This window comes from Lolium rigidum, chromosome 3 (genome assembly GCF_022539505.1).
Source record: "Lolium rigidum isolate FL_2022 chromosome 3, APGP_CSIRO_Lrig_0.1, whole genome shotgun sequence".
NCBI lineage: Eukaryota > Viridiplantae > Streptophyta > Magnoliopsida > Poales > Poaceae > Lolium > Lolium rigidum.
Window position 1 is genome coordinate 324517593 of NC_061510.1, and position 20197 is coordinate 324537789.

Sequence of the window (20197 nt, forward strand, 5' to 3'; positions counted from 1 at the left end):
CAAAACTCCTCTACCAAACGAGGCCTAAAGGAGCACCGAATCCCCCGTACACGGCACCGAATCCGGCCCATGCACGGCACCTGAATTTCGCGGGGCGTCACAGGCCCAGCACGTGACAGGCTTTTTTCGCGTGTTGCGGGCCGGCACACCAAAGCCCGGTCCGTTGGCCAGGTATGGTTTACCTGGACCAGCCCACCAGGGCTGGAGCGATGCATAGGCGCGCCCCAATTACGCCCTATTATAAAATTAAGGAGTCTAGACTTTTCGTCTTAGCCTCCGCCGTTTCTCATCTTCACTGTAAACAAATCCTCTAGGGTTCGACGTTTTGGGCTTCGCAGCCATCGGTGACCCCGTCCGTCGCGCCGCCCGCCCGTCGCAGGTTGTTCCTCTTGCTATCTACCCATCACTGCGCATCTGCTTTTTTCATCTCTTCCGAGTAATTGCAAAGATTGGCTCTGTTGCCTGTGTGCTTGTGCCCTTCAACTTTCCTCTTCAGATCTGGTCGGTGTCCACCGGTGGCAGAGATGGATGAGATGGGAAACATGAGGTGGTGCAACACGGACGGCAGAATCTTCTACCCGGTAATACTACTCGAAAAGGCCGAACCCTTCTGTATTATTTTCGTCCATTTCAGCGAATCACGAGGGCTAGGGTTAGTGTTGCAGACAAAAGTGTATTTCTCGATTGAACTTAAGTTTAGAAAGGTAGCACTTGGCGAACTTAAGTCCCTCGACCTTCTGGGGTTTGCATCTGATCCAGTCGTTTAACTGCTAATATATTGAAAGTGCTCTTTGTCCATGAATGTCCAAAGTTGAGTTAATTGTTGCGTCTTCTGCATGCTTCTTCAAATTTTGGATTTGTTTCTGTACTGCAGAGGCTTCAAAACGGAATCTGTTGCTATCGAGTAGTCTAGAAAATGAAGGGAAACGTGAGATGCTTCCCAAATCCATTGTTGATGGTGGATAAGTTTTTTATGTCCTAGGAGAATGATTAGATCAGTTGTGACAGGTAGTTATTGGGTTACCTAGGTAGCATAACCTACTTATGTGCATGCTGATCCTTTCTTACAAGTAAGGCTGTGATGGAGGATATGTTCTTTTTGGTTCGCGGCACCACCTCATCTTATGTGCATGGTCTCTTGAATGAACACATCAAGAGGTGAGTTCATGTTAGTGTTTTATAAGAGTCCGATGTGCTTCTCATTCAGGAGCAGCATTACAGTCATTGGTTTCCAGCCCCGCAGGTGGTGGTAGCCCGTGAGCCACCACCACTCACTATGCAGATGGCTGCTCAAGTGTGCGGGGCAGGTCATGCACAGCAGCATACCCATATATACATTACCTTCAATCAGCGCCTGCTGCACTTCTTGCGCAGAACGAAGCATCAATGATTGAAAAGGAAAGACCAGCTTGGCTCACGTGGACTCTTGGGGGGAACTGTGTATTTGTTGAAGGATCATGGGATAAATGGACCAGCAGGTAAACAAATTAATTTGAAAACTCTTACTAAAATTGAAGCCATGAATGGGTCCTGATTCTGACAATTCAATTGGCCCCTTGCAGGAAAATTATGAAGAGGGCAGGAAGTGCTTACCATCTTTGTGTTTTCCTCAAGCCTGGTGTATACCGCTACAGGTTTATTGTAGACCAAGAACCAAGATATAATCCTCACCTTCCATCAGAGACCGATGCCAAGGGCAACACCGTCAATATTCTTGCGGTTGATGTGAGTTCCATTTCTTCTGTGTTGAAGATCTGAATTCTTATCAGCTGTGGAGCTAGTACTATCGTAGTATTCATGTTGACTTTTTTCTTGTTGTAGGCTTGTAGCATTAGAACTAATCAGAAGGCATTATGTAGGTTGTTTGTTCAATACAAATTTTCATGCACTTGGTTAGTTCTCTGTTTACCAAAGCAGCCTGTTTTAAAGAACATGCCATAGGTGCTTCTTTAATTAATTTAAGGAAGTATGAAGCAACTAATGGCTTACTTTTTTTTACTATAATTTAATGCGCTGAAATGCCCTCAAGAGGAGTAGACTTATAATATTGTGGCTGCTCATGGTTATTTTGGCCGATTAATCTTCCAATATGCTAGTTTCAACAACTCTGTTCTTTACACTTTGGCTGCTTGACCTATAAAAGGGATCTGGTCCACTTCTTTAGGTATTAGTGCTATGGGTTTCAACCTACATATGGTACTGATGCTGTATGTTCAATAGTGGGTGCATCAACATCCAAAACATCCTCCAGTACTTCTGGTACAAAACCAGACATTAGTGATTCAAAAGGTAGCACCAGTTTGGTTAACCTGGACACTTGGGGGAAACTGTGTATCTATTGAAGGATCATGGGATAAATGGACCAAAAGGTAAACCTAAATAATTGAAAAGCCTTTAGTAAAACTATGTTAGTGTTCCTTCTCCTCTCTCTCCTCTCTGTTCTCTCTCAAGTAAAAGCCTCTCGAGTAAAAGCAGATGATGAAGGACTAGGAGTACAGAGGAGAACACATGATATTTTAACCATGCTACACTACTTGGCAACAAATGACTACAGAACTTAGCAACCTATGCTTGCCCCAGCAACCTATGCTAGGGCTCCATACTTCCCCCAGCAACCTATGCTAGGGCTCCATACTTCCCCCAGCAACCTATGCTAAGACCCCATGCTTACCCCAGCAACCTATGCTAGGATAGCAACCTATGCTCACCCTAGCAACCCATGCTTCGTTCCCATCTACATGGGAGGGGTGGTACCCCTATTTATACTTGTACATGACCCTTTGGATTGTTGCCATGTGCAGAATCCAAACCCTACACCAGTGGCGGAGCTTGAGAAAAAATCATGGGCGGGCCAGTCTACGAGAAATGCATTTTTTTTGGTTCTGAAACACACCACTTGTCATTTGCTGGTGCTACACAGTTTTCAATTTCACTTGTATCATCTTTTTAAAATGAAGTCAATTCTTCTCCGACTGGGCTTTCACGTTGTTGTTGGTTGTTGCAATTTGCAAAACTGAAAAATAAATTCCCATCTTTTGCAAAATTGAAGAATAAATTCCCAACTCGGTGAACAGTGAATAATAGATGCTATAAATTGCTAACTAGGAATTTGGGGGAAGAAAGAAGATTAACTGGGCAGAGAACTGGAGAAGAGAAGGGGATTGGTTCGGTCCTGGTCGCAGCCAGGAGTCCGCGGTATTGGCTGCCAGAACTCTGGCCGATCATGTGCCCTTGCGGTGCAGCCGTGTCTGCAGGCTGCGGCAATCCCCTGGCCGACCCTGGCTGGTGATGGTGGCGCGGCGATGTTTTGTTGCCTCATCTACTCCGCCACTTCTCTAGATTCCTCCAATTTTTTCCTCCAATTTTTTCCCAATCTTGTGGGCTGGGCCTTAGATGCATAGGGGTCAACTTCTTTTTTGCAAAAAACCTGGGCAGGCCATGGCCTGGTTTGGCCCCAAAGGAGCTCCGCCAGTGACCTACACCTAAATATCTTACTCTAGATATTTCATACTACTAAATATCTTACTCTAGAACATTCCTAATTCTAGAGCTCTCCCAACATACCTTGAATACTTCTAGACATGCCTACACAGCCTATGTGCACTAATTCTAGAGTTCTCCCTACATGCCCTCGATACTTCTAGAACCGCAGACATGCCTATCTATTCAGTGCACAACCTATGTGCACTGTTCACTCACACATGACACAACTCATGTGCCTTGTTCACACACAGCAAGCACACAACCTAAGTGTGCTATTCACACTACAGCGTGCACACAACCTATGTGGGCAGTTCACACCATGACAAGATCACATTCGGGCTAACAAACTATACTCTACAAATACACTGGTCCTGATAATATTTATTAAATATTCCAGGCAAAGTATGGAAAGAGCTGGAAATGACTATTACCCCGCTGTTTTCTCATGCCTGGTGTATATCGCTACAGATTTCTTGTAGATGAAGAACCAAAATGTAATCCTGGCCTTCCTACTGAGATTGACACCAACGGAAACACCGTGAATATTCTTGTGCTTGATGTGAGTGCCATTTCTTTTGTCTCATCTTAACTCAAGGTAACTGTATAAAATCACAAATTACTGTAGAAACAAGTAAGAGGCATTAGGCATGTTTTGGTCCCAGTTGATACATAATAGCTGTCTGAGACTGCCTAAATATCGTGGTTGGTTTTAGATCTAGCCTTGGCCATGAGAATTCAGGAAAATGTGTTGTTTTGGTTTCACCAATATACTTCTCGAGCAACCACTACTTGTAATAAATCATCCAGTAGACCATATGCTACTACTTCAATTGGGAATCTAACCCAAGCGAAGCGGAAAGAAACTTGCTACTTGTAATAAAGCATCCAGTAGACCATACTTTTCTCACTGGGATTTAATGCTTTGAAACACTTATAATGCAGGCGCAACATTGGCTACCAGCCTCGCAGGCGGTTGTAGCCACTCAGCTGGGTACTCAGGTGGTTGTCTCTAGCGTCTCTGGGTTGTGGGGAGGAGCGCAGGCACATCAACCTCCAGGGGTCGTTGCTGCACTTCCAGTTCATAACCAGGCATCATCGAGTCAGAAGGGACAACCGGCTTGGCTCACTTGGACTCTTGGGGGTGTTTGTGTATTTGTTGAAGGGTCCTGGGATGAATGGACCATGCGGTAAACTGCTTAATTTGAGAACCCATTAAATAAACAGTAACCTTAAAACACACTCATTGTGATTCTGATAATGTTCGTATATGTATTACAGTCAGCAACTGAGGATGGTAGGATGTGATTACCATGTTTGCTTATTTCTCGCTCCCGGTGTATATCGCTACAGATTTATTGTAGATGGGGAACCAAGATTTAATCCTGACCTTCCATCTGAAATCAATGACAACGACACTATCGTAAATATCCTCGTGGTTAATGTAAGTGCCATTTAATTTTCGTAGCAGATATGGATTTTTATTGTGGTCCATGTATATTTTGCATGTTCAGTTTCGATGAAAATGGTCATACAGTCACATGATTGACGTACGTTGGCATTGTTTTGATCTGTGATTTACTTACGAATAGAGGTGAAATGGTGTTACATAGCCTGCTTGCTTGGTCCTATTGCATATCCTAGATATTGTTAGTTGGATATTCCTCTAGTTCGCTTGCATGGAAGTTTTGACTTTTGTATTGTATGCATAAGCGGACCCAGGACTATTTTGAAGCCTGGGCAAAGAGTGTAAAACAGTGTAAAATAGTATCAAATAGTGTCAAATACATGTCAAATACGTATAAAATACAGTTTGCCGGCCGGCCGGAAGCCCGGGCAGCCGCCCGGCCAACAGGGAGGGTAGGTCCGCCCCTGATTGTATGCCACTATATGCCTACAGTAATAAATTATGGCCATAGAACATATGGTTATGAATAGCACCCATATGTCACTGTTTTTGTTTGTAATCTTACTTAAAAGAAGTTCCGAGGAATTTATTCTATCAGTGACTGGAATTGAATATCCTGCTTTCTACTATTTTTGCAGGGTAATGCACTAGATGCTAACAGGGAGATTCTGACGATTGATCATGTTGATGGTATGGAGGCAGTTCCATTGATGGATTTTCTTAGAGAACAAGAACCGGTGGTGCCTTTCCATTTCAACGCAGGTGCTATAGTTGGTAATATCGATTCTGAAATGACTATGTACCAGTGCACCAGTATGGGAACGAAACTACTGAATGGGTTTTTTGCACATGCAAATAAATTCTATCAGAGAGGGCTCAGTTGGGGGGGTGAATTTGAAGAGAAAGATATGGTAGTAGTAGATGGAGTGCTTTGTAAAATCAGAAAAAGACCCCAGCACCCTCTTACATATGCAAACTTGAAGCTTGATCTCAGTAAGCTAAAACAGAATTTGCTATCCAAGTTCGGAAGAGGCGGACGATTTCCACCATACTTTGCTCATTTTTGTGAGCTTTTGGATAATCCCTGCATTGATTTTGATAGAAGTGAAGATTCAAAGGTCAGATACTTAAAGAAAGTTATGAATCATGCAGCCTTGGCTACTCCGTCTCGCAGAATGTTGGCACTTACGAGTATAGGTCGGTTCCTTCAAAATCTAAGCAGTAATGAGTTGAAGTTTTTTGATAATATATTCAAGACCCTGGTGGTGAAAAACCCTCTGGAACCTACCTGGATTGATGTTGCTCGCAGCGACAGGCTTCTGGACCTTGTCTATCAGAGCTATATCAGGGTCAAACCGAATGAGAATGGGAGCCCTACAGCACTGAATATGATATCATTTTTGCAACATGTCTTTGTACATGCATCTGAAAAAACATCGGTACATTTGCATTTTACTATTTTCTATTTCCGCAGTAGTACTTGGGTATCAGTTACATTGACAACCTAATTCTATTATTATAGGATTCCAGCAATCAGCAAATTCTTCAAACATATACCGAACTTGATCAAATCATTGCATATTACTTTAAAGAGTTTTTAGCAATGTTATTGGCCATCATTGGGGAGGCCTGTGACCAGCACCCATTGTAAGTATTGCCGCCACATTGAATCCTCTACATTTATCTAGTTAAGTTCCTGCATAATTCTTAGGTTAAATTTATGTGCCACTGTAGATTGAAAGCCACCTGGGAATGCTATTCTTCTGGAACTCAATTATTTGAGCAGAGATGAAGTCAGGTATCACATTCACTACTTTGCAGAAGTTATGCCTCAAATTTAGTTCGGTGTGTTCGGGTTTCAGTTTGTTCTCGTCATGCTATCTTCCAATTGTTGTGCTGCTCTTTGTTTCCAGGTTGATTAGAAGAGATGTGCATTTGGTGGCCAAATGGATTGGTTTTGAATGCCTGGGCAAATGTGAACTGTTAGCTATGTGGGCTTTGTGACGCATCTTGTTTCACTGCTCGTTACCTTGGTTAATTTCGTGTTTTGGTCTGTGATGTGCTCTTTGGTTTGTTCAAAGGATCCTATGAACATTGATGTTTTTCTCCCTATGGGTGTGGTAGTTTGTGGCAGAGTTTGGTAAGATGTTTTTCTTTGGCTTTTCCGACAAGAGTCTAATCTCAGCAAGCCAAAGGAAAGATAGATAACTCGTGAAGCTCTAAGGGCATCTCCAGCGGCGCGACGCATTTTAGCGTCCGTTTGCGTCGGCCTTTTTGGTCGAAATCGACCGCACGTCCTTTTTGGTCGAAATCGACCGCACGTCCATTTGCGTTGGTGGTGGCTCCAGCGGCACGACGCATTTTTTTAAGACGAATCATTTTTTTTAACATGAAACATAATTTACATACTTAAAACATAAAAAAAAACCTAAACGCCTACTCTTGCTCATCGTCGCTGTGCTGCTCCTCGTCGCTGTCGAGCACGATGAGCTCCGGTATGACCCATGGCTAGTAGCCATTCGGGGGAGCCTACGCCGGGCGCGCCGTCGGTGCTCGAGGTTGAGGAGGCTGCGGCGGTGGAGGCGCCCAGGGCTGCGGCTGTGGCAGTGGTTGAGGCGCCTAGACATAAGGCTGTGGCGGCGATGGAGGAGGCGCCTAGGGATAAGGCTGTGGCGGCGGTGGAGGAGGCGCCGCCGACTCTAGGAGCGCCTGTCGAAGTGCTTCATCCGCCAACAGGCCTAGCGGCATGACGGCGGTGGCGTAGCGGGGCAGCGGCGGCTGCACAGGCGCGTCGTACTCGGAGATGAGGACGGCGACCTTCGCCATCTCGTCGTCCGTCATGTTCTCCGGGCACTCGAAGTTCCGGCCCTCCGCCATGGCCTGCTGCCAGTCGTCGCTGTCATCCTTCACCTCCTCGCTATGGTATGCGAGCGCCTCGATGTAGTCGTCGTCGTCGAACGCGGCGTAGGCTTCGTCGTCGTCGTTCTCGCGGTCGTCGGCGTCGTTGTGTTGCGTCTGCTGACGTCGCGTCGACGCCTGTTAACGACGCGTCGGCGCCTACTGACGACGAGCCGGCGGTGCTGGGCCGAAGGGATAATCCCTGTCGCCCATGAAGCCAGCCCTTCGTCTCCCATACGTCTCCGTGGACAGGTACGTACGCCAATGCTTCGACTCGATGGCGTACGCCGGATCGGCGCGAAGGTCCGCCGACAGATACCGCCTCTTGCGCCGGATCTCCGTGGTCCGATCAGGCTCGCGCGCATGTACTGGAGGGATGGGCACCCGGCGGCAGCTAAGCCGCCAGCCGCCAGGCAGCTGCACGCCGGACCAGGCGTCGTCGTACGGCATCCATTTGCCGTGCATAAGCCTCCCCACCGTAACGGGGAGCGGGATCTTCTTGATGTCGCTGCCGGAGGCCTCGAAGTCATTTTTCTTCCCCATGGCGCTGTGGCGGTGGTGGTGCGAGTGGAGGTGTGAGCGAAGGAGCGACGCGGCCGGTGGACTTTTAAGGGCAGCCGCGCGCGGGATACGATGCCATTGAAGGCGGCGCGAAGCCCGGCCCGCCGCCGCCGCTGCGCGCGCAGAACATGCAGCTGCGCCATTGATGACGAAGGCTGCGGCGCAGACGCGGAAGCGCTGACCGCCGAAGCGGTGCCCTCGGTGCAGACTCGCTGCCAGGCGGGCCCGGTGGAGACGCGAGCGGACAATTTGCGCGTCCACGCTCGTCCGCATAGACGCAAACCTGGCGCATATTTGGGCCAGGTTTGCGTCTCCGCGGACGGCCCGATCACTTTGCGTCGCGCCGCTGGAGAGGGTGCCAGATGCATTTTCGGTCAAAGCGGACGCAAATGGTAGCTCAGCGTCCGTTTGCGTCGCGCCGCTGGAGATGCCCTAAAGCAATAAGGTGCACGCGTATTCCAAGATGAACTTTAATCATAAAAATTAAGCAATAAAATCTTGATAGCATCGTTGCATTCGTATTGAAAAACACTTTGGATTCGTATTGAAAAGCACTTTCTAATGATAATAATTTTATAAAGACAATCTTCATGTATTTAAAGTAATTTTTGGTTAAACAAAAAACACGTAAAACAAGGATGGCTTATTCCTAAAACGGAGGTAGTATAGTCCAGCACAACATGCAAATGGTGAGGAACACAAAGTGATTCTCTCCAGCAACAGCTGATAATTAATTTAATGTTCAGCTAAGTAATTTTATGGGTAGAACAATGTCGTGCACTTTTTTCTTGGGGTGTTTCTAGGTAGGGCAGCTGCGCCAAATTATCGGATTGTCTGCACCTCCAAATCAAGAATAGGTTTTGTCCCCCACTGACTAAAAAGGAAGGAAACCAATCCAACAGCCCACGTGGACCATTAAATAGGAATCTCCATCCGGCTCTCCTCGATTTTGACAAAACTGACTGACCTCTATTTCTGGTAAGAACGCATAAAATAACCTGTCACGGAATTTTTTTCACGAATTGACCTTTTTCTTGGCGCCGCACCAGACGGAGCCAAGCAACACAGGCTGACGCCCCGGATGATGGCGCCATGGTCGTACGACGCCGCGCCTGATGGCGCCATGCGTCCACGACGCCGCGGCTGGTGGCGCTATGCCCCCCCCCCCCCCGACTTAAAACAACGACGCGGCCAGCCCCTCTCGGTACCCCTTCGTCCAGAAGACAGAGACGCGGGCTGAAGCATGGCGCCGCCGCACCCGCCCCTCTCCCCACCACTCAAATCCCTACTCTAAAACCTCCAATCCTTCTCTCTCTTTGGTGGATCTACTTCCCCTCCGAAATCTGAAGGTATTCCCCATCGATTTTCCTCCGGATTTTTGGTTTAAGCTAAGGTTTGGCCGGTTTTGGGTAACCCTAGTTCATCCCCAAATTAACTATTTAGGTCCGAATTGATATGGCTTGACATGTATGACAACCTTGTGGTTATTCCTGTAGTTATGGGTTAGTAGATCTGTGAGGTATTGTTAGGTTGGTAATGTTGGATTAGAAATCTTGCCTACCATGTTTCCCTCAAATATTTTGATTAGCAATGAAATAGAATTGTTCACATATGTAGGATGGAAATAGAATTGTTCTTATTCTCAATGTGTTCTTATTCTTATGAAATAGTTATACCAAATTGTTCTTATAATATGTAGTAACTTGTTTATATTTGCTCACATATGTAGGATGGAACCGGAATCTATCCTAGATGAAATCTGGTGCGGAGCCAAGCAAAAGGGTCAATTCGTGAAATTTTTTCTGGAACAGGTTATTTCGTGCGTTGTTACCAGAAATAGGTCAGTTTTGTCAAAATCGACGCAGATGGAGGCATCAAGGGGTGAACATTTTAGTAGCCCGCCATCCACGGTATTGGTGCACACCAGCATGTTGGCATTGATTAAAGTCTCACATCGCTCATGACAGTCGCCACCTACAATCACAACCAATCCACACTAATATTTCACATTTTGATTTTTGTTAGACCAAAACGCTAAATCTGGGATCTGATTCACGGAAAGAGTAAATACTTATTAATCCATCAAATAGTATGTTACATGTTTAATATCTAACTTGTATGTGCATCCCTACGTGAGGTTGAGTATGATGTGCTTTCCTTACAAAAAGAAAAAAGAGAGTGATGTGCTCAATCGGTGTCCAGCTAGCGTTGGTATCCACTGATAGCACTTTCAGAAGCGATAGCATCTGGGATTCTGGGGTAGGATGGCCTGAGGTGTGTACGCAAACCGAAGTTGAAATTGTTGTAAGAAGAAAAGAAAGAGAGATTGAAGAGCAACAGAGCCGAGCCATTGTACATTACAACATATAGCTGAGCGGGGCAGGTAGTTCTGGTCTTCGCATTAAGAGTAAGAGCATGACCACCCACCACCCACCACCGGCGCAGGCGCCAGCTGCCTGCCGCAATTCCTGCTGGATTGAGCCGCCGCCACGACACCACGTTCAGCTCCGCTGCTTTCTTGCCTTGCAGCACCTCCAAGTTAGCGCGGTCTGCGGCCGTTTTTCCCGACCCGCCCCTCCATCTTCCCTACTCATTGAAAAACATATCAGGGAGAGAAAGAGGAGAATCAGCAAGGAGAGAGGGGGATCGAGAGAATTCCCGAGCGCAGACACATCAAGTTGCTGGACCTTGACCGCAAGAGCTCGGACGGAGCAACTGCACGTCCAAATGGCGTTGTCTGGATCCCACGATTTTCTGGCAACAAGATCGCCTAGTCCAGCCGCTGCTCCGAGGGCGTATGGTGGTGACTCCTTTCATTTTTTCTGCACACTATATTCTTCGAATTTCAGGAAGACTTTCCACTTGCCAGAGCCGTTTTGTTTACTGAAAATAGATTGAATTCTTCTAAACTCTTTTCTCTTACCGATATTTACCTTCTGATTGGCACTAATTCACGGTGCGACTAAGCTGATCTTGCCATTGTTCGTCTCTAAGTTTTCCATCCAATTTCCATCCGATACATTCCTCCAGGTCGTCTTCTTCCTTAATTCCTTTTCTTTTTATTACACCTATCAATGGTTTTCCCTGCTACTTCACTCCGATTGCACTGCCATCCGACAGTATTGATTTCGGCTATCCGAACGGCAGGTAATATGCAACTACTTGCTTTCTTTGTAGATCATATTACTGCAGTCTTTTCAGTCAGTAGAACTACTACTATTGCACACGTGTTTTTTTCTTCGTATTATTACTCTGTCTTTCTTTGTTGTAAACAATTGTTGGGACATGCTTCTAGGCTAAGTTTTCCATTCAACTAAGGCTAGCATTTTCTCCGAGCTGTGTGACTTATAGTAATGATTAGCGTGTGGTTTTACAGGTGTACAGCTCCTGCCATACAAATCCAAAATGAATATTGTTGGGGTTTGCCGGATAAGGATAAGGAAATCTTCGTTGGCCACGTCTGGCAAAATTCAGGACTGTGTGCACCGGTTAATGCAGTGGTTCATTCTATTGCAGATAAATTACTAGCTATATCCAGGGGCAATCAATCTATCTACCGATGAGAAGATAATTGTGTTCTATCCTTATCATAGAGATGCACTGCAACCTATAAATTTTAGCGGAAAACAAGAAATCGTATGGATCAATGGTCGTCTATATCGATTTTCTATGGGTGACACACTGGCTCACCTAAGGACTGTAAATATTAACCAGCGCTGGACAGAGAGTTCAGGTTTGGAGATCAAAGCTACCTCTTTGTTTCCCAATAAGTATACTATTTTCTTGAACAAAGTTCAGTTCGACTATGGTATAACTAGGAATAGTTCCCTCTGCTGAATGGTATATGTCACCAAATCTAACGTTGTATATGATGCCCCCATAGGGAGCCTCACGATAGATTAGCTGCTCGTAGCCGTTGGATCTTCCCATCCGGCAATCTTGTCCGTCCATTTTTCATCGGTGGAGTAATCGGGACGCGAGGCCCTCGCGCGAACCCGCTTTTTATCCATGGGTCGATGAAGCCCACGCGGCCCGACGTTGGCGCGTCGTGAGGCTGCTCCCCAATCCCCTCTCATTTCCACGCCCTATCCCCAACCGAGAAGAACAGGGCGGCGGCGCCGACCACGCGCCGGGGACGAAGCCGAGCGCGTGCCCGAGAGACGGCGAAGGGCGCGCTTGGCGACGGCGACAAGCGCGAGCACGCGCCTGGGAGACGGCGGCCGCGAGCGCGCGCCTGGAGACGGCAGCGGCGAAGGCGCGCCTGGCGACGGCGGCGGCGAGCGCGCGGCTGGAAACGACGGAAACGACGGTCAGGCACGAGCAGTGGGGGCGGAGGTCATCAATCGGCGCTCAATCAGGCTGCAACCGCGTCGGCCTTGGCGAGCTCGACAAAAAGGTGGGTGGCCACGAGCTCAATCAGGCTGCAACTGCCTCAGCACCGGTGCCGCCGCTCTTTTGGCTCCGCTTCTCCGGCGGTAAAGGCCGCGGCGGCGGGCTTCTTTGCCATCCTGCTGCACCTATAGAGAGATAGATAGGATTAGGGAGGAGAATCGCAGGGGCGAAAGTCATGGATCGGCGCTGCTCGGCCCAATTTTATAAGGAGGACGCCGCCCTCCTCTGCCTCACATCCTCTGCTTCTGGGCTGGTGCAGCTGGAGTATCTCCGCGTGATCTCTCCGATGGCAACAAGCAGCACTTGCGTGACCTACTCCAGTTTCACGATCTATCCCCACAGCTGCTCACCCCAGGTACCAGATACAAAAATCCAGGATGGATTCCTTTAACTATTTTCTTTGAATAGCATTTTTTCTCATGGATGTGTGCTCAACTCAGGGAACCAAGATGCAGGCGTGAAGGATATCAATAAACAGGTACCAAGTAAAGTAGTATTTACTATGATATTTAGCAAACATACTTGCGCTATAATGGTTTCCTGGTGTGCTCACATGCCTTTTGAACAGTATCCACCATATTAGAGGCATGAGCTTCTTTATCTTTGTGAAGATAGGCAGAAATCTGTTGGTGATCAATCAAAGACATAAACATTGACAACAGATTTTTATTAGCTTGGATCCTATGAACTACTTTGATTAGAAGTCCGAAGTCGATCTCATCTCATTAATAATTCAGTGTAAGGACATATGTATTTGATAGTTTTAATATGTGATGCATTTCTTTTTAAACGTACTGAATTAACAAAAAAGGCATTGTTTGAAAGATGATACAATGTTGCAACTAACTCATTGTGCGATTTTATTTGTCAAATAAGGTCAATAATGTGATGACATAGTTCCAGATGTACACTAGCATGAGATTACCCTACCCAATGTAATTTCTCATCTCACTGTTGTGCCATTCAAATTCTGTTACATGCGTGCTACATACATGCATATATTCATTTATTTTTAAGATATATGTTCATAAAGAAGTATTTATCCCCCTAATCTTTCTATTATATTATGTACATGAATAGTCAAAATCTCATAATCTGATGCTGCTAAGGTTGGAAGGGCTTCCAACAATGTTGCTACTGGTTGTTTTGTTTTGCTTGTCGCGCACCAGCTGTCATGTGATAACTATAAGATTTCCTTCACTAGGCTAGGAATTAACTATCCATTCTCACTCCGTTTATATTCTCCAGCAACCAGTCATATTGCACGAGAGAAAATCTGAACATCCAGTCCATATAAATAGTTGAATCTTGTGTGTTGTTAGTTATTAGGAGATAATCCAAGCTAACTCACTTGGCTAGGAATTAGGAACAACTTAGTGCATACTGATTCCTGCATGGTTTGCAATGCTTCAGCCAATAGATGGTGGTCTTGCACAGGTGGCAAAGAAATGCCAGGAAGCAGACTGCTATGGGTTGTTACTTGAGCATTGGTCTTCTCCCAGCTTTTCTTTTTTTAGCATGTTGATATTTTTTTGTGAAAACTAAGAGGACCAGAAGCAACTTGTAAGCACGTATATTTTGCAGCACGTGATCTGAAAATCAATTTTCATCTAATCTTATTGTCTACAGGTTGATAGGTTTACTGCCAGGTTCAGATCTTCCGCTCACGAAATTTGCCCTTTCGGGCAGCATACATCATGTAATTCATCATCATCAGACTCGGTTGAATATTTATTTCTTAGTTGCTCCTCCTGGATAATCTTAGTTGAATATTTATTTCTTATACCTTCAGAACTTAAACTCGGCTTTGATGGTACAATACTGAAGTGTTTGATGGATCGTGGATTCATGTTAATTGATGCAAGCTCCGTGCAATATGGTCACTGAGCCTGAACCCAACGATGTTATCTAGGTAAGGTACCAAACTCCACCGTTACCGCTTGTGTTACCGCTTCTACTTTGTTCCTTCACTTGCTGCTATACAAGTATAGTATTCATTCGTTGGACTTTTTACTACTAGAGTAGGTATCTAATAATGCACTATGAAGAATATTCTTAAAGAACTGCAAGACCATTGGGCGCACGCTTTATCCATGTAAGAAATGGAAAATCTTTGTCTGCTTTTTTGTATGCCTTCCAATACCACTGAAGAAGTCCTGTGTTAGAATTTGAGAAATTTTGTTTTCATAGCAGAGTTGGAGTTGACATATAATGCATTTTCATTTAACTACTTATTCTTTATACTGATTTACCAAAAAAAAATCCCTTTCTTAGTGGTTACCAGTTAGCTTTGTTCTTACTTATATGGTCTTCTTTATTCATGAAGCACTAGATTGTTTATTTACATAGAAATCACGCCCTGTTGTGAAGAGCGTGTTGCACTGGACCCTGAGGGGTAATTCCGTTTCCATGAAGTTCTTCTCTATTAGCTGCATCAATAATGCTTCCGTATGCATGTGTTCGATGCCAATGGAAACCAGCAACCTAATCCAAGCTAAAGCCTTTCGAACCTGCACCGCCATGGATCGTCATAAGACACAGCCAATCACCTATAAGAGTTCAAGCAAGTGATTTGTTGGTCCAAAAATCTTGAATATAAGCTGAAGTGAGTAATATTGTTCACAGCATTTAATTATAGGCCAGAAAATAGACTTAGGGATATAAATACTACGCATGAAACACTTGTACATTTTTTTGTAGAAGCTGTCCGGTTGAACTCTGTAAGGTTAGCTTATTTTTTTTTTCATATTATGCCACATAACAGATTAGATTTAATTATGGATTCGTATAAGAAACCGAGAAACACTACTACATATCAATTATTCAGTGCATTCATCCGTATTCCAAAAGTAATAGCTCCATTGGCTACCTACACATAAAACCAGAGTTCCCTCCTCTCCATGGTGGCATCATGCAGGGCTGCTTGGAAGTACGTAACCTGATACAGCTATTTGTTTCATGTCTTTTTTGCGCCTTTGCAAATAGATGATTAATAGCTACCATTAGTAACCCTATTCAATTCTGGGTGTTACCCATTCACTTGGGTCGCAAGTGGCGGTGTTATATTTGAGAATGCAACACTCCAACTTTGAACTAAACATGCCTATGACTCTACTAGTGTTTACTTCCTCTCTTTCTATCTTGGAGAAACCTCCGATGCCAAAATGGTGAGTAAAGCCATGTTCCAGTACATGTCAAAAAGACGCTAATAAGGTTCAGACTAACATCAGAATTAAGTTGTCAGTCCTACTTCAGTGGTTCTCTGTATATCTGAAGTTGCTAGCTGTTTCTTTTATAGAACTTATAAATAGGAGTGTACTTCCAGCCGGCTATGCTTATGGTTGTTTAATTTGGTCCTATGTCAATGTAGTATCAAATAATTTGTTTTCTGTGTTTTTTGAGAGAGCTTTCACCTGATGGTAACATCTCAGACTTGATGGAAACTCCTTTTGACAGAGGTCTCATGCTTATCACGTAAGGCTATAAGCCCAGGTTAAGACCTCATTAACTGATTGCTGCAATTCTGCAGCATATATAGCTCAATGGAGCCACAACTGTACCTCTATTTTTTGGAAAGATGATGATGACAAATTGACATTTCCAGGTACGGAACTACTCCCATGTGATTTAGCTTAATCTTCTATGTACGATACCTTCACCTTGGCATGATGCTATGAGAGGTACTAACTATCTCAGCGGTGAGCTCTTCATGCAATCCTGATCTTCATAAGCAGATGGCTGAAACGATTAGCTAAAACTGAAAGGTGCAGGGATACTTGATTGCTGCACTATCTAAACCGTCTAATACCAGTTTCAGATATTTGGTTAAACATGTTTCCTTGGAATGTCTTTGATGGATTTTAGGTGTTTTGGTACCACGATTTGCTGTTAGAATTCATTCATTGATTCTGGTTTATTGGATTAGACTGATCCATGTATAATTTCCAGTTGATTCAAGTAGCTATATTTACAACTTTACCAAGCTACTGAAACAAGTTCTGGCTAAACCACCTATTATATTGATCCGTTTTGGTGCAATTAAGCCAGTGTTGCTTATCATATAGTGACGTATCATGTTCTGCATCTACCGTCTTATGCATATTGCGACCATGCCTGGGATAGGGTTGACCCTAGCCTGCAGTGGCTCTCCCTTCCTCGAGATGGCGAACCCATATGGCACTGGCAGAAAGCCTAAGCTGCATCTCAAGCCGGCGCTTGAAATGGGGGCTCCGATCCCGTCTACGTCGAGCTCGCCTAGCGCCTGCTCGCCCGGTTAGTGCCAAGGATCTTGAAACTTCACCAAAGATGAATTTTCTGATTCTAGAAGGTTTTAATTGTCAAACACAATCTGCTCAGAGAAAAAATGAAAGGAGTCACCACCACGTCTGGCAAAATTCAGGACTGTGTGCACCGGTTAATGCAGTGGTTCATTCTATTGCAGATAAATTACTAGCTATATCCAGGGGCAATCAATCTATCTACCGATGAGAATATAATTGTGTCGTATCCTTATCATAGAGATGCACTGCAACCTATAAATTTTAGCGGAAAACAAGAAATCGTATGGATCAATGGTCGTCTATATCGATTTTCTATGGGTGACACACTGGCTCACCTAAGGACTGTAAATATTAACCAGCGCTGGACAGAGAGTTCAGGTTTGGAGATCAAAGCTACCTCTTTGTTTCCCAATAAGTATACTATTTTCTTGAACAAAGTTCAGTTCGACTATGGTATAACTAGGAATAGTTCCCTCTGCTGAATGGTATATGTCACCAAATCTAACGTTGTATATGATGCCCCCCATAGGGGGCCTCACAGAGATTAGCTGCTCGTAGCCGTTGGATCTTCCCATCTGGCAATCTTGTCCGTCCATTTTTCACTGGTGGAGTAATCAGGACGCGAGGCCCTCGCGCGAACCCGCTTTTTATCCATGGGTCGATGAAGCCCACGCGGCCCGACGTTGGCGCGTCGTGAGGCTGCTCCCCAATCCCCTCTCATTTCCACGCCCTATCCCCAACCGAGAAGAACAGGGCGGCGGCGCCGACCACGCGCCCGGGGACGAAGCCGAGCGCGTGCCTGAAGACGGCGAAGGGCGCGCTTGGCGACGGCGACAAGCGCGAGCACGCGCCTGGGAGACGGCGGCCGCGAGCGCGCGCCTGGAGACGGCAGCGGCGAAGGCGCGCCTGGCGACGGCGGCGGCGAGCGCGCGGCTGGAAACGACGGAAACGACGGTCAGGCACGAGCAGTGGGGGCGGAGGTCATCAATCGGCGCTCAATCAGGCTGCAACCGCGTCGGCCTTGGCGAGCTCGACAAAAGGTGGGTGGCCACGAGCTCAATCAGGCTGCAACTGCCTCAGCACCGGTGCCGCCGCTCTTTTGGCTCCGCTTCTCCGGCGGTAAAGGCCGCGGCGGCGGGCTTCTTTGCCATCCTGCTGCACCTATAGAGAGATAGATAGGATTAGGGAGGAGAATCGCAGGGGCGAAAGTCATGGATCGGCGCTGCTCGGCCCAATTTTATAAGGAGGACGCCGCCCTCCTCTGCCTCACATCCTCTCGCTTCGGGCTGGTGCAGCTGGAGTATCTCCGCGTGATCTCTCCGATGGCAACAAGCAGCACTTGCGTGACCTACTCCAGTTTCACGATCTATCCCCACAGCTGCTCACCCCGGGTACCGGATACAAAAATCCAGGATGGATTCCTTTAACTATTTTCTTTGAATAGCATTTTTTCTCATGGATGTGTGCTCAACTCAGGGAACCAAGATGCAGGCGTGAAGGATATCAATAAACAGGTACCAAGTAAAGTAGTATTTACTATGATATTTAGCAAACATACTTGCGCTATAATGGTTTCCTGGTGTGCTCACATGCCTTTTGAACAGTATCCACCATATTAGAGGCATGAGCTTCTTTATCTTTGTGAAGATAGGCAGAAATCTGTTGGTGATCAATCAAAGACATAAACATTGACAACAGATTTTTATTAGCTTGGATCCTATGAACTACTTTGATTAGAAGTCCGAAGTCGATCTCATCTCATTAATAATTCAGTGTAAGGACATATGTATTTGATAGTTTTAATATGTGATGCATTTCTTTTTAAACGTACTGAATTAACAAAAAGGCATTGTTTGAAAGATGATACAATGTTGCAACTAACTCATTGTGCGATTTTATTTGTCAAATAAGGTCAATAATGTGATGACATAGTTCCAGATGTACACTAGCATGAGATTACCCTACCCAATGTAATTTCTCATCTCACTGTTGTGCCATTCAAATTCTGTTACATGCGTGCTACATACATGCATATATTCATTTATTTTTAAGATATATGTTCATAAAGAAGTATTTATCCCCCTAATCTTTCTATTATATTATGTACATGAATAGTCAAAATCTCATAATCTGATGCTGCTAAGGTTGGAAGGGCTTCCAACAATGTTGCTACTGGTTGTTTTGTTTTGCTTGTCGCGCACCAGCTGTCATGTGATAACTATAAGATTTCCTTCACTAGGCTAGGAATTAACTATCCATTCTCACTCCGTTTATATTCTCCAGCAACCAGTCATATTGCACGAGAGAAAATCTGAACATCCAGTCCATATAAATAGTTGAATCTTGTGTGTTGTTAGTTATTAGGAGATAATCCAAGCTAACTCACTTGGCTAGGAATTAGGAACAACTTAGTGCATACTGATTCCTGCATGGTTTGCAATGCTTCAGCCAATAGATGGTGGTCTTGCACAGGTGGCAAAGAAATGCCAGGAAGCAGACTGCTATGGGTTGTTACTTGAGCATTGGTCTTCTCCCAGCTTTTCTTTTTTTAGCATGTTGATATTTTTTTGTGAAAACTAAGAGGACCAGAAGCAACTTGTAAGCACGTATATTTTGCAGCACGTGATCTGAAAATCAATTTTCATCTAATCTTATTGTCTACAGGTTGATAGGTTTACTGCCGGGTTCAGATCTTCCGCTCACGAAATTTGCCCTTTCGGGCAGCATACATCATGTAATTCATCATCATCGGACTTCGGTTGAATATTTATTTCTTAGTTGCTCCTCCTGGATAATCTTAGTTGAATATTTATTTCTTATACCTTCAGAACTTAAACTCGGCTTTGATGGTACAATACTGAAGTGTTTGATGGATCGTGGATTCATGTTAATTGATGCAAGCTCCGTGCAATATGGTCACCGAGCCTGAACCCAACGATGTTATCTAGGTAAGGTACCAAACTCCACCGTTACCGCTTGTGTTACCGCTTCTACTTTGTTCCTTCACTTGCTGCTATACAAGTATAGTATTCATTCGTTGGACTTTTTACTACTAGAGTAGGTATCTAATAATGCACTATGAAGAATATTCTTAAAGAACTGCAAGACCATTGGGTGCACGCTTTATCCATGTAAGAAATGGAAAATCTTTGTCTGTTTTTTGTATGCCTTCCAATAC

General features: G+C 45.1%; 1 protein-coding gene and 3 long non-coding RNA genes across 9 annotated transcripts; all 4 read left to right on the forward strand.

Moving 5' to 3' along the window:
• The first annotated feature begins 267 nt into the window (after positions 1-267).
• LOC124703825 lies at positions 268-7011 on the forward strand. 3 transcript variants are annotated; one of them, XM_047236065.1, is made up of 10 exons: positions 268-379; positions 497-581; positions 1375-1478; positions 1563-1725; positions 4426-4670; positions 4762-4924; positions 5527-6327; positions 6411-6535; positions 6623-6686; positions 6802-7011. In XM_047236065.1, exons 2-9 carry the CDS (start codon positions 525-527, stop codon positions 6678-6680), a joined length of 1716 nt encoding a protein of 571 aa, XP_047092021.1. In that variant the 5' UTR covers positions 268-379; positions 497-524; the 3' UTR covers positions 6681-6686; positions 6802-7011. The 3 variants fall into 3 exon arrangements, with proteins under 3 accessions (XP_047092021.1, XP_047092022.1, XP_047092023.1); XM_047236066.1 differs by having other exon boundaries at positions 268-581; XM_047236067.1 differs by lacking the exons at positions 268-379; positions 497-581; positions 1375-1478; positions 1563-1725 and adding an exon at positions 1840-1892.
• Positions 7012-10827: 3816 nt separating this feature from the next.
• On the forward strand, positions 10828-12117 carry LOC124703829. Its single transcript, XR_007003331.1, has 2 exons — positions 10828-11494; positions 11724-12117. It is a non-coding gene; the product is annotated as an uncharacterized LOC124703829 (long non-coding RNA).
• Positions 12118-12695: 578 nt separating this feature from the next.
• On the forward strand, positions 12696-14812 carry LOC124703826. Of its 3 annotated transcripts, XR_007003327.1 has the most exons (5): positions 12696-13094; positions 13180-13217; positions 13308-13477; positions 13616-14438; positions 14532-14812. It is a non-coding gene; the product is annotated as an uncharacterized LOC124703826 (long non-coding RNA). The 3 variants fall into 3 exon arrangements; XR_007003326.1 differs by having other exon boundaries at positions 13308-14438; XR_007003325.1 differs by lacking the exon at positions 13308-13477 and having other exon boundaries at positions 12700-13094; positions 14369-14438.
• An 821-nt stretch (positions 14813-15633) lies between these two features.
• On the forward strand, positions 15634-17434 carry LOC124703827. 2 transcript variants are annotated; one of them, XR_007003328.1, is made up of 2 exons: positions 15634-16231; positions 16344-17434. It is a non-coding gene; the product is annotated as an uncharacterized LOC124703827 (long non-coding RNA). The 2 variants fall into 2 exon arrangements; XR_007003329.1 differs by having other exon boundaries at positions 15634-16213.
• Positions 17435-20197: the final 2763 nt, after the last annotated feature.